Here is a 14,715-nt window from a genome sequence, read left to right as displayed (position 1 = left end):
TCAGGAGGTTGAGGCAGGAGAATCACTTGAACCCAGGGGGCAGAGGTTGCAGTGAGCCAAGATGGTGCCAACTGCACTCCAGCCTGGGCAACAAGAGGGAGACTCCATCTCAGAAAAATAAAAAAAAATATAAAAAAATGAAAAAAATTAGAAGATAATTAGAAGTGTAGGATGATGTTGTTTTCCTCCAGAGGGAATTTACTTTTGCTTCTGGCAGGCAGCTAAGACTGGTCACTAGCAATCCCAGATCACCTTAATCTAATTGGGAATTAAGATGACTGGAATGGGGGTTCTAATTCTTTGGAGGACTGATCACTATCCAAGATGTACTTCGAGGCTCCAAGTGAAATCCTGAGTATTTACCAGGCTACCTCTCCTGGTCAAATACTGAATTCCACTTTTTGTCTCCCTATCCCTGTGAATCTGTTAAAAGTTTTGCTTAGTTTTTCAGCCTTGCTGAACCTATAATAAAATGTAATCTTTAGTTAGAATGATCCAATGGAAACATTTTTAAAAAACAAGAAGCCTAAAAGACAGCTCCTAGGCCAGGCCTGGTAGCTCACGCCTCTGTAATCTCAGGACTTTGGGACGCCCAGGCAGGTGGATCACTTGAGCCCAGGAGTTTGAGATTAGCTTGAGCAACACTGAAAACCTTGGCTCTACAAAAATTAGAAAAATTAGCCAGGCATAGTGGCATGAGCCTGTAGTCACAGCTACTTGGAAGGCTGAGGTTGGAGGACCTCTTGAGCCCAGGAGGTAGAGGCTGCAGTGAACTGTGATCATACCAGTACACTCCAGCCTGGGCAACAAAGTGAGACTTTATCTCAAAAAAAAAAAACAAAAAAAAAAACGACTTAGCTTCTAGTCCTAGATATTATCTTTGTCACTTAAGCACTTATTTAAGTATTTATTAAATGATAATCATTCTTATTTATTAAATGATACATTTCTACTTTAAATGTTTGAGCCTCAAATTATGTGAGCTAAATGTCAAACAGTATTACAAAGTACCAAGAAATTAATTTAACCCAGTTGTTTAACCAAATTAAGCAACAAGGACAGCCTGATAAGACATAGATTAGTAAGGATTTTAAGATATTAGTTCACATATAGAGCTTTTACATTACAAAAAAACTAATAAATTAAAACTTTTTAACATTTCTAAAATCTTGTAGAACAATAATCACCAAATGAAGAAATATTTTTACATACTTTTACATCCTATTTTTGTGAAAAGGGTCTTCAAGTCAGGATCCTTAGCTTGTGATTGTACTCCACACACAAATACTTTTGAGGTATTATTATTTGTTAAAATTGACATGTGGGCAACTGTGTACCATGAACCTGTATTGACCATTAAGATATCATCATCCATATTTAATAAAGCCTTTACAGAATGGACAGCAAGACTTCGAGATTTGTCCTGTAAGATAATGGTATGATTAGAATTTCAAAGGGTATGGCTAGAAATATAAGCTGACTTCTATTTGCTTTACATAAAAGAAAGTACCTCATAGTAATATTAGATACCTAACCCATTTTAGTTTTAACATCTTAATATATGTCTAAGTAAAGAGTTAACAAAGACAACTGATGTTTAAAACAAAGAGCTTAACTTTGTTTAGCCTAAATTATGACTGTTACTGTCTAAGTTTTGTATAAAGCAATGCCAGAATCTCTAAAATATGGTCAACAGATTAATGATGTCCTATCTTAACTCCCATTCTTACCCCTTCACAAAAACCCACTCATCTACTACTTCCATTTTCTCTTCCCCATTACCTTGTCACCTACATTGCCACTAGCTCACAGAGATTAAAATTAATATATTTGAGAAGCTCATCAAAGGGGGCTTGACAGGTTGGGCTTCTGCAGTTGATCTCAGTGCTTGATATGGTAAGAGATTCTGCCCAAGAATATGAATGTGGAAAAGGGATAAACCTTACAAGATCAAGGTATATCTGAGGCAATAATTGGAATCTAAGGATGTAAAAATGAATTTAAACTACTTTTTTATACCTTTTATTTTCGTTCTGTTGAAACTACATTATACCTCACATTCTCTTCCTATATTGATAGCCTTTATATACCTCTTACAAATCAAAGCTATAAGACTATATTAAAGAAATTATGAAAAACTATTACAATTGTTTTTTCATATGCAAGATGGCACTAGCATCTTCCCCAGAAAGGGAAGGAAGAAAAGGTCTCATTGTACTTTCTCTTGAATTCTCCTTTAGGGGAGAAAAGTAGAACCTTACAGCTGCCAGCAATGCAAATCTTCCCATTCATGGAATCTGGGAGAAGAATATGTTCTTTATAAATTCACATGAGACAAAGATGCCAACCAGATGCACTGATTGTAGAGGTATTAATTTTATTCAAGGTGACAATTAGGCCTTATAAACCTCCCTGATAATCTATAAAAATATAAACAGTGTTAGGTTTTATTTTTAAGTGGAGAAGTTCTTTGGCTAGGTTGGATTGTTGAGAATCACAATGAAATTAAATATTAGTTTACCTGAAATATAAGTTTGTAATCTTTGAAAAGATCTATATTTATAAGATCATTTTTAAGATGAGATGGAAAAATTAAGACATCATAGCAATGTTGATCCACAGCAAAGACTTTATCATCAATATGCAATACAGATTTGACTTTATTATAGCCTCTTCTCTTCAAATTATTATAAACTTCTTCAGGGCTGTAAATATACAACATTAGCTTGTAATTACAAATATAATACATTAAAAATGTACTTAACACTAACACCTTTTTCCTGTAACAAAGAAAAATATCATTTCATACATTACATCTAATGGAACTAACAATTTTAACCAACAATAAACTAAAAGATAATTATAGGCAGAGAAGTTAACATATTTATGTAATTACCTTTGGTAATTTGGTCATAAGCTCTGGAACTTAACTCTGATTCCCTAATCACTCCCCTAGATGTGCCACCCCCACCTTTTAAAAAGGTAATGCTTCTCATAACATTATTTTAAAAGGATGGGGACTTGAAATATAAAGAATTTGATTTAAACACTTACCTGATTTTACAAGTATTTATCCAAGCATAAAGTGGTAAAGTGGAGGCCCTTAGTTCCTGTTTCCTAACTGTTTCTGGAAGGATGTGGTAAATTGAAAGGGCATCATGCTTGATTCGACATCTTGCCAATGCTGCAGCCAATTTTATCTTAAAACTAGAGACAGAAAATCCATCCTTAATCTATTGCATTTGAGACAAGACTATCAATTTTCCACTGGAAACTCTGAAAAATTACATTTAGAATTTTAACAAATAACAATTCTATTTCAAATTTTTGAAGTCTAAAATAAAAATGTGTCATATTTGTAAATAGAAATCCAAGGCCGGGCGCAGCGGCTCATGCCTGTAATCCCAACACTTTGGGAGGCCGAGGCAGGTGGATCACCTGAGGTCAGGTGTTCGAGACCACCCTGACCAACCTGGGGAAACCCCATCTCTACTAAAAATACAAAATTAGCCGGGCGTGGTGGCGGGTGACTGTAATCCCAGCTACTCGGGAGGTTGAGGCAGGAGAATCACTTGAACCCAGGAGGCGGAGGTTGCAGTGAGCCGAGATTCCACTCCACTCCAGCCTGGGCAACAAGAGCAAAACTCTGTCTCAAAAAAAAAAAAAAAGAAAGAAAGAAAAAGAAAAGAAAATAGAAATCCAATAATCCTGATTTCTTTCTTTCTGTTTTTGCTGCCCCTGTATAGTTGTGCAGCAATTTCTTAACTATTATATTAATTACTGGTTGAAAGACAAACTTTTTTTTTTTTGAGATAGAGTCTCCGTCTGTCGCCCAGGCTGGAGTGCAGTGGCATGATCTTGGCTTACTGCAACCTCTGCCCTGTGGGTTCAAGCAATTCTCCTACCTCAGCCTCCCGAGTTGCTGGGACTACAGGTGTGCACCACCATACCCAGCTAATTTTTGTATTTTTAGTACAGATGGGGTTTCGCCATGTTGGCCAAGCTGTTCTCAAACTCCTGACCTCAAGTGATCCGCCCGTCTCAGCCTCCCAAAGTGCTGGGATTACAGGCATAAGCCACCGCACCCAGCCGAAAGACAAACTTTATTTATTGAGAAGGGTCTAGGATTTAGAGTCAGACAAACTTGAAGTTAAATCCAGGTTTTATCACTTACTAGCTGTGTAACCTCAGGAATGTTACTTAATCTCCTTTTTCAGCCTAGTTGTCTCATCTGTTAAAGGTGGTCAACTTACCTTGTTATTAATGTAGTGATTATCAATCATGTGTGCAAAATTCTTAGCGCAGTGCCTGGCACATAGCAGGCACTCATTATAGGCTAGTTATCAGTATCACAGATGGCAACAGTATAGTCTTGATAAGATTAAAGAACTTTCATGAGTCTGTATTAAGTCCTTCCCAGTTCTGAATGTCCCATGCTTCAAAATTCCAAATCACAAAAGAAAAACAAGAACTGGTTAGCATCACCATGATGGCTCAATGATTTTTCTTGATCTCATAGCCCAAATTTTTAATGAATGAGAACACAGGACTTATTCCTGACCCATATTCATAGCATTTTCACAGTAGGAATCTAACTGAAATCAACCTCAAGTATAACCTTGAGTGAGAAATAAGAAGAGATGTCACAAAACAGTCAAATACGATCTGAGTTGTGGTTGGTGGGTGGTACAGAAAGGGAGCACACTTTCAGGGAATTACTGTCAGGCCCACCTAAATTGTTTCAAAGAATGCTGGGAGCCAGGACAACAGGGGTAGTAAATGAGCATCTCTGTTATTTTTTTAGCACCAACTGTTAAATCCCTACTTCTTTTCTTCATGCCTGCAGTGTCCTTATTCTACATTTCTTATCTACTCAATAGAATGAGAACATCTCACCCAAAAAAATTGTTTATGTGGGAATATTATGTGTATGTATATGAGAGAGAGAAGATAGGGGAACTTGGGAAGGAAAGGGAAGGGTGATCAAACATTAAGCCTTTTGGGACTACAACAAAATTAGATTTGTCTAATTCTGTGTCTAAATGTCACAGGACTACAGCAGTGGATACTAAAAAAATGACATAGTACATTAATGCACCTCAAAAAATAAATTAATGTAAAAGGGGTGAGTTACTGTTCTATATTATACATTGTGAGATATTCTGAGTATAGACTATTTTTTATTAACAATACTTGCAAATACCTACTTAGTTCAAATTTATCATGATAAATGATATTACTGAATTATTCAATCATTAAAGACTAAAAATATGAAGCTGAGAAATATACATGTGCTGTGTATATGGGAGGAGTGTAAGGAGAAATAAATCTCCAATTTTCCAGATAGTAAACATTTTGGACCATGATTTTTAACAAAATGTAATCCCACAAAAAATAAAGTGTACATGTAGTTATACAGATTTTTATGTAAATATACTATATTAGACTTAGGGCAAAGATCAAATCCATATGTTCTTAAAATAACCAGACCTATACTTCTGTAGATGAAGTATGCTATCTTGTGGTTACTAAAAAAAGCTTCTTCCATAGCTTTAAATAAGGAGGACTGCAATGATGAAAATGGTAGCAAAGTAGCCTTTCCCAATATTCTTGATCCAGAAGTCCTTTTTCTGCTACAGTTTGTATGTTATCACAGAGAGCTGCCTGATTATCTTTTTTACCATCATCCCAGTTACACACACAGTCAGAGCTTGCTTTATGATATTAAATATTAATAATATAATTATATAATATATATTTATATATATATAATTTATATATATAATTATATATACTTATAAATATATATTTATATAAGCTTAAATTTTAGATGAAATCCACCAGCCACAGGACAGAATCTAAACTCCTCATGAGGATATTCTAGGATCTTAATAGTTCAACCTGAACCAACTCTTCCTGTCTCAATTCCCGTCACTCTCATCCATAAATCTATCATCAGTCATGTGCTGAACTATTTGCCACTCCTATGGTATGCCATGTCACATCTCCTCTTTCTCTCTCTTCCATATTCTCTCTCTCAATTATCTGAATTCAGGTAGTTTGATTGCAGAGTTCAAGCCCAACTGGCGTGCATGAGAGAGAAGAGAAAGAGAGAAAGAGATTTTTTGGAGGTAGGAAGAGAGAGTCAAGCCAGTTTTCCAGTGTTTGGTACTATAAAATGTAGCTCCCATGTTAGGGAGTTGTTGGCAGCCAAGCTTCTTATCCTGGAAATATAGAATGATAAGAGAATGGAGGCACAGAGAAGCAGAGACTAGAGTCCTGATGATTTTGGAGTCACAGGCTCTAGTTAGCAGAAGCATCACTACATCACCGCCCTTCCTGTAGCCTCATGTTCAATTCTTCCATAAATGATCTTAAAGTCCCTCTTTTGCAGAATCTGTCAGTTGCAAAAAAGCATCTTAACTAATATGCCATTTTTCCGCAGTTTATTATTTTTTATTTTTTGAGACAGAGTCTTGCTCTGTCACCAGGCTGGAGTGCAGTGGTGCAATCTCGGCTTACTGCAAACTCCGCCTCCTGGGTTCAAGAGATTCTCCTGCCTCAGCCTCCCAAGTAGCTGGGACTACAGGCACACACCACCACGCCTGGCTAATTTTTGTATTTTTAGTAGAGATGGGGTTTCACTATGTTGGCCAAGATGGTCTCGATCTCTTGACCTCATGATCCGCCCGCCTTGGCCTCCCAAAGTGCCGGGATTACAGGTGTGAGCCACCGCGCCCAGCCACCTCAGTTTATTTTTTAATGAAATTGATATTACTCTTTTTTGGCTTTTTACTACTTCTTTTGGCTTTTTGTAATATACATTTACATTTTTTAAATTTTCAGAAATATTTATGTAGTTTTTGACTCAAGTTTTTGAATGGCATTACTAATGTCTAACATATCAGAACTGTGGTTCTCTTTAAATATAAATTGAATAAAGTCATCTGCTGCATAATGACATTTAGGTCAGTGATGAACTCTGTTTATGATGGTGGTCCCATAAAAGTTTACTATGGTAGTACCTTTGCTATATTTAAATAGGTTTAGATACACAAATACTTGCCATAGTGTTATAATTGCCTACAGTATTCAGTACATAACATGCTGTGCAGGTTTGTAGCCTAGGAGCACTAGATTATACCATATAGGATAGGTGTGCAGTAGGCTATACCATCTAGATTTGTGTAAGTATGTTCTACGATGTTCCCATCAGAAGAAATCACCTAACGACACATTTCTCAGAATGTATCCCCATCATTAAGTGACACTTGATTGCAATTTCTTTTTCTTTTTTTTTTTTTTTTTTGAGATGGAGTTTCCCTCTTGTTATCTAGGCTGCAGTGCAGTGGCATGATCTTGGCTCACTGCAACCTCTGCCTCCCGGGTTCAAGTGATTCTCCTGCCTCATCCTCCCAAGTAGGTGGGGTTACAGGCATGCACCACCACGCCTGACTAATTTTGTATTTTTAGTAGAGATGGGGCTTCTCCATGTTGGTCCAGGCTGGTCTCGAACTCCCGACCTCAGGTGATCCACCCGCCTCGGCCTCCCAAAGTGCTGGGATTACAGGCGTGAGCCACCACGCCTGACCTTGATTGCATTTTCTTAATGCCAAAAGATAATCTTCAATGAACTGCTTGAATTTTCCAGAAAAATGTAAAATCAGACATCTGCTTCAGACTCTTTACTAGGTAAGTGAAACAGGTGAAGAGTTTCTGAAGAAGGAGCGGAGAGAATGTGAGAGATAAAACCCATGAACAAGTATTTAAAGGGCATTTTGGCAATTAGAAATTCTGGAGTATTATGGGGAATAAGAGAAACTGGGGAAGATAAGAAAAAGAATATATCTGAGCAAATGTGCCTTATCCCAAAAATGCATGGCTGGTTTAACATTCATAAACCAGTCAATGTAAATCACCTGGCCACTTAATACAATAAAGAAGAAAAACAATCACTTCAGTCTTCTAAAACTGTTCTCTGTTTTCTTAACTCAGCAAGACTGCTATTTTCTACTTCCTGCATTGCAGTTTGAGAATTCTTCCAGGCATAAAGCCAGGACTATTCTAGGGCTCACCTCATTTGTTTTGTTCTTTCAGGGATCAAGTTTCTGTGCTGCTTCTTGTCTAATGTCCAAAACCTTTACGTCCTATGATATATTTTGGCCAGTTTTCTAGTTGTTTACAGTAGAAGGGGAAGTCTGATCCAAGATATTCTATCATGACCATACAATTACATTTTGAAAATATCACTCTACCTGCCATGTGGAATTGATTGCAGGAAAGTGAGAGTTATAGGCCAGGGAAATGTATCTAAGGAAGCTATCATGGTAGTCCAAGTGATAGATTATGGTGGCATAGATTTGGATGGTAGTAGTGGAAATGGAAAGAAGCGCACAGGCTCAGTGTATGTTTTTGAATTGGAGTTACAGGACTTGATGCATTAGACACAGATTGAGTGCAGGGGAGGGGAGGAAAGAAGAATCAAGGATGATGTCTAGGTAGATGGTGATGCCTTAGCTGTGAGGTGGAAAACATCAGAATAAACGGTTTTGGGGTGGTTTGGAAGAAGAACTGACTAAGTCTTTCCCCTCCTTTCTCTACTTTTTCACTGCTTATTTTCCAATTGCTGCCTCACAACAGTCCAACAAATAATTTAACACAAATAGATTATTGGGCTGGTGGAAAGGCATGGGGAGTGAGAAACAAGGGGTTGTGGTCTCTCTTTTTTTAACCTGGTCACACAGTATTAAAAAGACAGTTACATTTTATACAAAGAATGGGTTCTTAAAGATCTTTCATATGTAAAAAAAAAAAATGATAATAGGTAACATCTTGGATTACATGTCTAAACCCATGAATAAGTGAAGAAAAAGATACATGTTGGTGCATAGGGGTATAAGAGTGAAAAAACACAAGGATTCCCAGGAGGAACAACAACAAAGGTCAAACCACTTTTACAAGGAGAAAATCATTCTCATTCAGCTTCTTGCTAATTACTTCTTCTTCTATAACCTCTTAGAGTTAGTCTTTATCTGGCCGAGCACGGCAGCTCACACTTGTAATCCCAGCACTCTAGGAGGCCGAGGCGGGAGGATCACCTGCGGTCAGGAGTTTGAGACCAGCCTGGCCAACATGCTGAAACCCCATCTCTACAAAAACACAGGCATAATGGCGCACGCCTGTAATCCCAGCTACTCGGGAGGCTGAGGCAGGAGAACTGCTTGAGCCCAGGAGGTGGAGGTTGCAGTGAGCCGAGATTGTGGCATTGCACTCCAGCATGGGTGACAGAGCAAGAGTCCGTCTCAAAAAAAAAAAAAAAAAAAGAATTAGTCTTTATCCTCTAAGTAGATATATGCTAAGGTATACTTTGAGCTTACAGTGACTGAACTTCCTTGGGAACTACAGTCTCAAGCCCTAGAAGACAGATAGAGTTGGCTTCCAGCTGTCTTTCTGTGGTTTAGAATACCACTTCATTGGCTACAGGGAATTGGCTCGAGAGACTGCACCTGACCTGCACTGAGGCAATCGAATTTCCTCTCACAGGAATTTAGAAATGGGAGGTAAGATAATAAGTTAGTCTCAGTGAAGAAACTAGCATACAACTGTAACATAAGCTTGGGTACTGGGGTACAACAGTAGGGCCTTCTCCATGCAGACTAGAAAAGCCCAGTAGGCAGATGTGCAGAGGAAAAAAATGAAGCAGATACTACGAGAGAAGCAGAGATAAAAAGATAAAGAGATAAAACAAATTAAAGTCCTAACATCTTTCCAGTTCCTGATTTCATTCTCTTCCTGAGTCCTTGAGTTGTATGAGATATCCCAGTATCTTTCTTTTCCATTTTTGCTCAAGCTAAGTGAAGATGGCTTCAATTACTTGAAAGCTAAGAAGACTCTTGAGTAACAGCTCTGCACCAAGCGGACCTAACAGACATCTACAGAACTCTCCACCCCAAGTCAACAGAATATACACTTTTTTCAGCACCACACCACACCTATTCCAAAATTGACCACATAGTTGGAAGTAAAGCTCTCCTCAGCAAATGTAAAAGAACAGAAATTATAACAAACTGTCTCTCAGTCCACAGTGCAATCAAACTAGAACTCAGGATTAAGAAACTCACTCAAAACCACTCAACTACATGGAAACTGAACAACCTACTCCTGAATGACTACTGGGTACATAACGAAATTAAGGCAGAAATAAAGACGTTCTTTGAAACCAACGAGAACAAAGACACAACATACCAGAATCTCTGGGACACATTCAAAGCAGTGTGTAGAGGGAAATTTATAGCACTAAATGCCCACAAGAGAAAGAAGGAAAGATCCAAAATTGACACCCTAACATCACAATTAAAAGAACTAGAAAAACAAGAGCAAACACATTCAAAAGCTAGCAGAAGGCAAGAAATAACTAAAATCAGAGCAGAACTGAAGGAAATAGAGACACAAAAAACCCTTCAAAAAATTAGTGAATCCAGGAGCTGGTTTTTTGAAAGGATCAACAAAATTGATAGACTGCTAGCAAGACTAATAAAGAAAAAAAGAGAGAAGAATCAAATAGACGCAATAAAAAATGATAAAGGGGATATCACCACCGATCCCACAGAAATACAAACTACCATCAGAGAATACTACAAACATCTCTACGCAAATAAACTAGAAAATCTAGAAGAAATGGATAAATTCCTCGACACATACACTCTCCCAAGACTAAACCAGGAAGTTGAATCTCTGAATAGACCAATAACAGGATCTGAAATTGTGGCAATAATCAATAGCTTACCAACCAAAAAGAGTCCAGGACCAGATGGATTCACAGCCGAATTCTACCAGAGGTACAAGGAGGAACTGGTACCATTCCTTCTGAAACTATTCCAAACAATAGAAAAAGAGGGAATCCTCCCTAACTCATTTTATGAGGCCAGCATCATCCTGATACCAAAGCCAGGCAGAGACACAGCCAAAAAAGAGAATTTTAGACCAATATCCTTGATGAACATTGATGCAAAAATCCTCAATAAAATACTGGCAAACCGAATCCAGCAGCACATCAAAAAGCTTATCCACTATGATCAAGTGGGCTTCATCCCTGGGATGCAAGGCTCGTTCAATATACGCAAATCAATAAATGTAATCCAGCATATAAACAGAACCAAAGACAAAAACCACATGATTATCTCAATAGATGCAGAAAAGGCCTTTGACAAAATTCAACAACCCTTCATGCTAAAAACTCTCAATAAATTAGGTATTGATGGGACGTATCTCAAAATAATAAGAGCTATCTATGACAAACCCACAGCCAATATCATACTGAATGGGCAAAAACTGGAAGCATTCCCTTTGAAAACTGGCACAAGACAGGGGTGCCCTCTCTTACCACTCCTATTCAACATAGTATTGGAAGTTCTGGCCAGGGCAATTAGACAGGAGAAGGAAATAAAGTGTATTCAATTAGGAAAAGAGGAAGTCAAATTGTCCCTGTTTGCAGATGGCATGATTTTATATCTAGGAAACCCCATTGTCTCAGCCCAAAATCTCCTTAAGCTGATAAGCAACTTCAGCAGAGTCTCAGGATACAAAATCAATGTACAAAAATCACAAGCATTCTTATACACCGATAACAGACAAACAGAAAGCCAAATCATGAGTGAACTCCCATTCACAATTGCTTCAAAGAGAATAAAATACCTAGGAATCCAACTTACAAGGGACGTGAAGGACCTCTTCAAGGAGAACTACAAACCACTGCTCAATGAAATAAAAGAGGATACAAAGAAATGGAAGAACATTCCATGCTCATGGGTAGAAAGAATCAATATCGTGAAAATGGCCATACTACCCAAGGTAATTTATAGATTCAATGCCCTCCCCATCAAGCTACCAATGACTTTCTTCACAGAATTGGAAAAAACTACTTTAAAGTTCATATGGAACCAAAAAAGAGCCTGCATCGCCAAGTCAATCCTAAGCCAAAAGAACAAAGCTGGAGGCATCATGCTACCTGACTTCAAACTATATTACAAGGCTACAGTAACCAAAACAGCATGGTACTGGTACCAAAACAGAGATATAGATCAATGGAACAGAACAGAGCCCTCAGAAATAACGCCACATATCTACAACTATCTGATCTTTGACAAACCTGAGAAAAACAAGCAATGGGGAAAGGATTCCCTATTTAATAAATGGTGCTGGGAAAATTGGCTAGCCATATGTAGAAAGCTGAAGCTGGATCCCTTCCTTACACCTTATACAAAAATCAATTCAAGATGGATTAAAGACTTAAACGTTAGACCTAAAACCATAAAAACCCTAGAAGAAAACCTAGGGATTACCATTCAGGACATAGGCATGGGCAAGGACTTCATGTCTAAAACACCAAAAGCAATGGCAACAAAAGCCAAAATTGACAAATGGGATCTAATTAAACTAAAGAGCTTCTGCACAGCAAAAGAAAACATCATCAGAGTGAACAGGCAACCTACAAAATGGCAGAAAATTTTCACAACCTACTCATCTGACAAAGGGCTAATATCCAGAATCTACAATGAACTCAAACAAATTTACAAGAAAAAAACAAACAACCCCATCAAAAAGTGGGTGAAGGATATGAACAGACACTTCTCAAAAGAAGACATTTATGCAGCCAAAAGACACATGAGAAAATGCTCATCATCACTGGCCATCAGAGAAATGCAAATCAAAACCATAATGAGATACCATCTCACACCAGTTAGAATGGCAATCATTAAAAAGTCAGGAAACAACAGGTGCTGGAGAGGATGTGGAGAAATAGGAACACTTTTACACTGTTGGTGGGACTGTAAACTAGTTCAACCATTGTGGAAGTCAGTGTGGCGATTCCTCAGGGATCTAGAACTAGAAATACCATTTGACCCAGCCATCCCATTACTGGGTATATACCCAAAGGACTATAAATCATGCTGTTATAAAGACACATGCACACATATGTTTATTGCAGCACTATTCACAATAGCAAAGACTTGGAACCAACCCAAATGTCCAACAATGATAGGCTGGATTAAGAAAATGTGGCACATATACACCATGGAATACTATGCAGCCATCAAAAATGATGAGTTCGTGTCCTTTGTAGGGACATGGATGAAATTGGAAATCATCATTCTCAGTAAACTATTGCAAGGACAAAAAACCAAACACCACATGTTCTCACTCATAGGTGGGAATTGAACAATGAGAACGCACATGGACACAGGAAGGGGAACATCACACTCTGGGGACTGTTGTGGGGTGGGGGGAGGGGGGAGGGATAGCATTAGGAGATATACCTAATGCTAAATGACGAGTTAATGGGTGCAGCACACCAGCATGGCACGTGTATACATATGTAACTAACCTGCACATTGTGCACATGTACCCTAAAACTTAAAGTATAATAATAAAATAAAATAATTAAAAAAAATTAAAAAAAACAAAGAAGACTCTTGAGTAAAATACTGTGGCATCTTTGTACATGTATTTTCTCAGCAATGTGCTACTATTCTTCTCCACAATTCAATCACTAAACATAGGCATTTCTCCTATAGTATATTATGAATTGAGTATAATGTGAATTGAGTACAATGTGACTGATTAGGAATAAGACTCCTAAATTAATTCCTAGCAATAAGATTTGCAATGCATAAAATTCTATTGGTTTGGGTATGGGAAAAAACAACTGCACTGACAACAATGTAACCAGAATATGTGTTAAGGCAGGTAGTAGCATGATGTGAATTATGGGAATGGGGAAAATCTGGGGAATCAGGAATCCTTAGACATTAATATCTTCTGGTTCCTCTGACCTCTTAAACCAGGCCCTTTGCTTGTCCTACTCCTACTTTCCTTACCAGCATCCTCAGCTAAAGTCTACTTCTGATGAAACCACAGTGTGATCTTTCTTACTTGGTTAGAGCCCTGTGGGTTTCTTGGTTGACTCAGCATAACCCCAGCTCTCATCAGCCCCTCTGAGACTAAGTTCAGACATGAAAGTCCCCTAAATCCTGACTATGTCAAACAGAAACTAGGAGAAGCACAAGGAAACTGAAACTCAGAGCCTGTCCCATAGCATATTGCTCCACCAAGTTTCCTCTGAATGCCCATCCTGGGAGTCAGGCTGCCTAATACTGGTACTAGCAATAAGGTAAGGTTTCCCCCAGACGCAAAGTAAACAGGCGCAAGATCCTTACTTATTTAACACAGAGAGTACATACATCTGATTGCTTTTGCTCTTCTCCATCCTGTGATTTCTCATGGCTATGACACTGACATGAGATATGACTATGTTCTAAACTTCCAGAGTACCTCAGCCAAGCCTCACTATGCTAAGTGGAAGGAATGCTAGCATATAAATGGTTGAAGTTTGGACTCTGGAGTCACTCCTGAGTGTGAATTCTGGCTACTCCCCTTTCCAGTTCTGTGGCATTAAACAGTCCCTTTAACTCAGCAGTCTCGAACCTTTTTGATACCAGGGACCAGTTTCGTGGAAGACAATTTTTCCATGAACTGGGGGAAGGTGGAGGGAATGGTTTCAGGATGAAACTGTTCCACCTCAGATCATCAAGCATTAGATGATCTCATAAGGATCATCTAATTAGATGAATCCTTAGATTCTCACAAGGAGCATGCAACCTAGATCCCTCACATGTGCAGTTCACAATCAGGTTCACACTCCTATGAGAATCTAAT

At 38.2% G+C, this 14,715-nt stretch overlaps 1 protein-coding gene across 3 annotated transcripts in view; it reads right to left on the bottom strand.

The window, feature by feature from the left end:
* The window catches only part of NSUN7 (NOP2/Sun RNA methyltransferase family member 7), a 63,658-nt gene that overhangs the window by 35,999 nt on the left and 12,944 nt on the right, over positions 1-14,715 (bottom strand). For all 3 annotated transcript variants that reach the window (XM_019025264.4, XM_055384851.2, XM_055384852.2), the window contains exons 5-7: positions 3,055-3,207; positions 2,522-2,705; positions 1,213-1,423 (exon numbers count right to left, since the gene is read on the bottom strand). In XM_019025264.4, the coding sequence (XP_018880809.1) occupies positions 1,213-1,423; positions 2,522-2,705; positions 3,055-3,207 (548 nt within the window). The remainder of the gene's footprint in view (positions 1-1,212; positions 1,424-2,521; positions 2,706-3,054; positions 3,208-14,715) is intronic.

This window comes from Gorilla gorilla, chromosome 3 (genome assembly GCF_029281585.2).
Source record: "Gorilla gorilla gorilla isolate KB3781 chromosome 3, NHGRI_mGorGor1-v2.1_pri, whole genome shotgun sequence".
In the NCBI taxonomy this organism is placed as follows: Eukaryota; Metazoa; Chordata; class Mammalia; order Primates; family Hominidae; genus Gorilla; species Gorilla gorilla.
The sequence above is the reverse complement of the archived record's forward strand: the minus strand, read 5'-3'. Positions and strand labels throughout refer to the sequence as shown.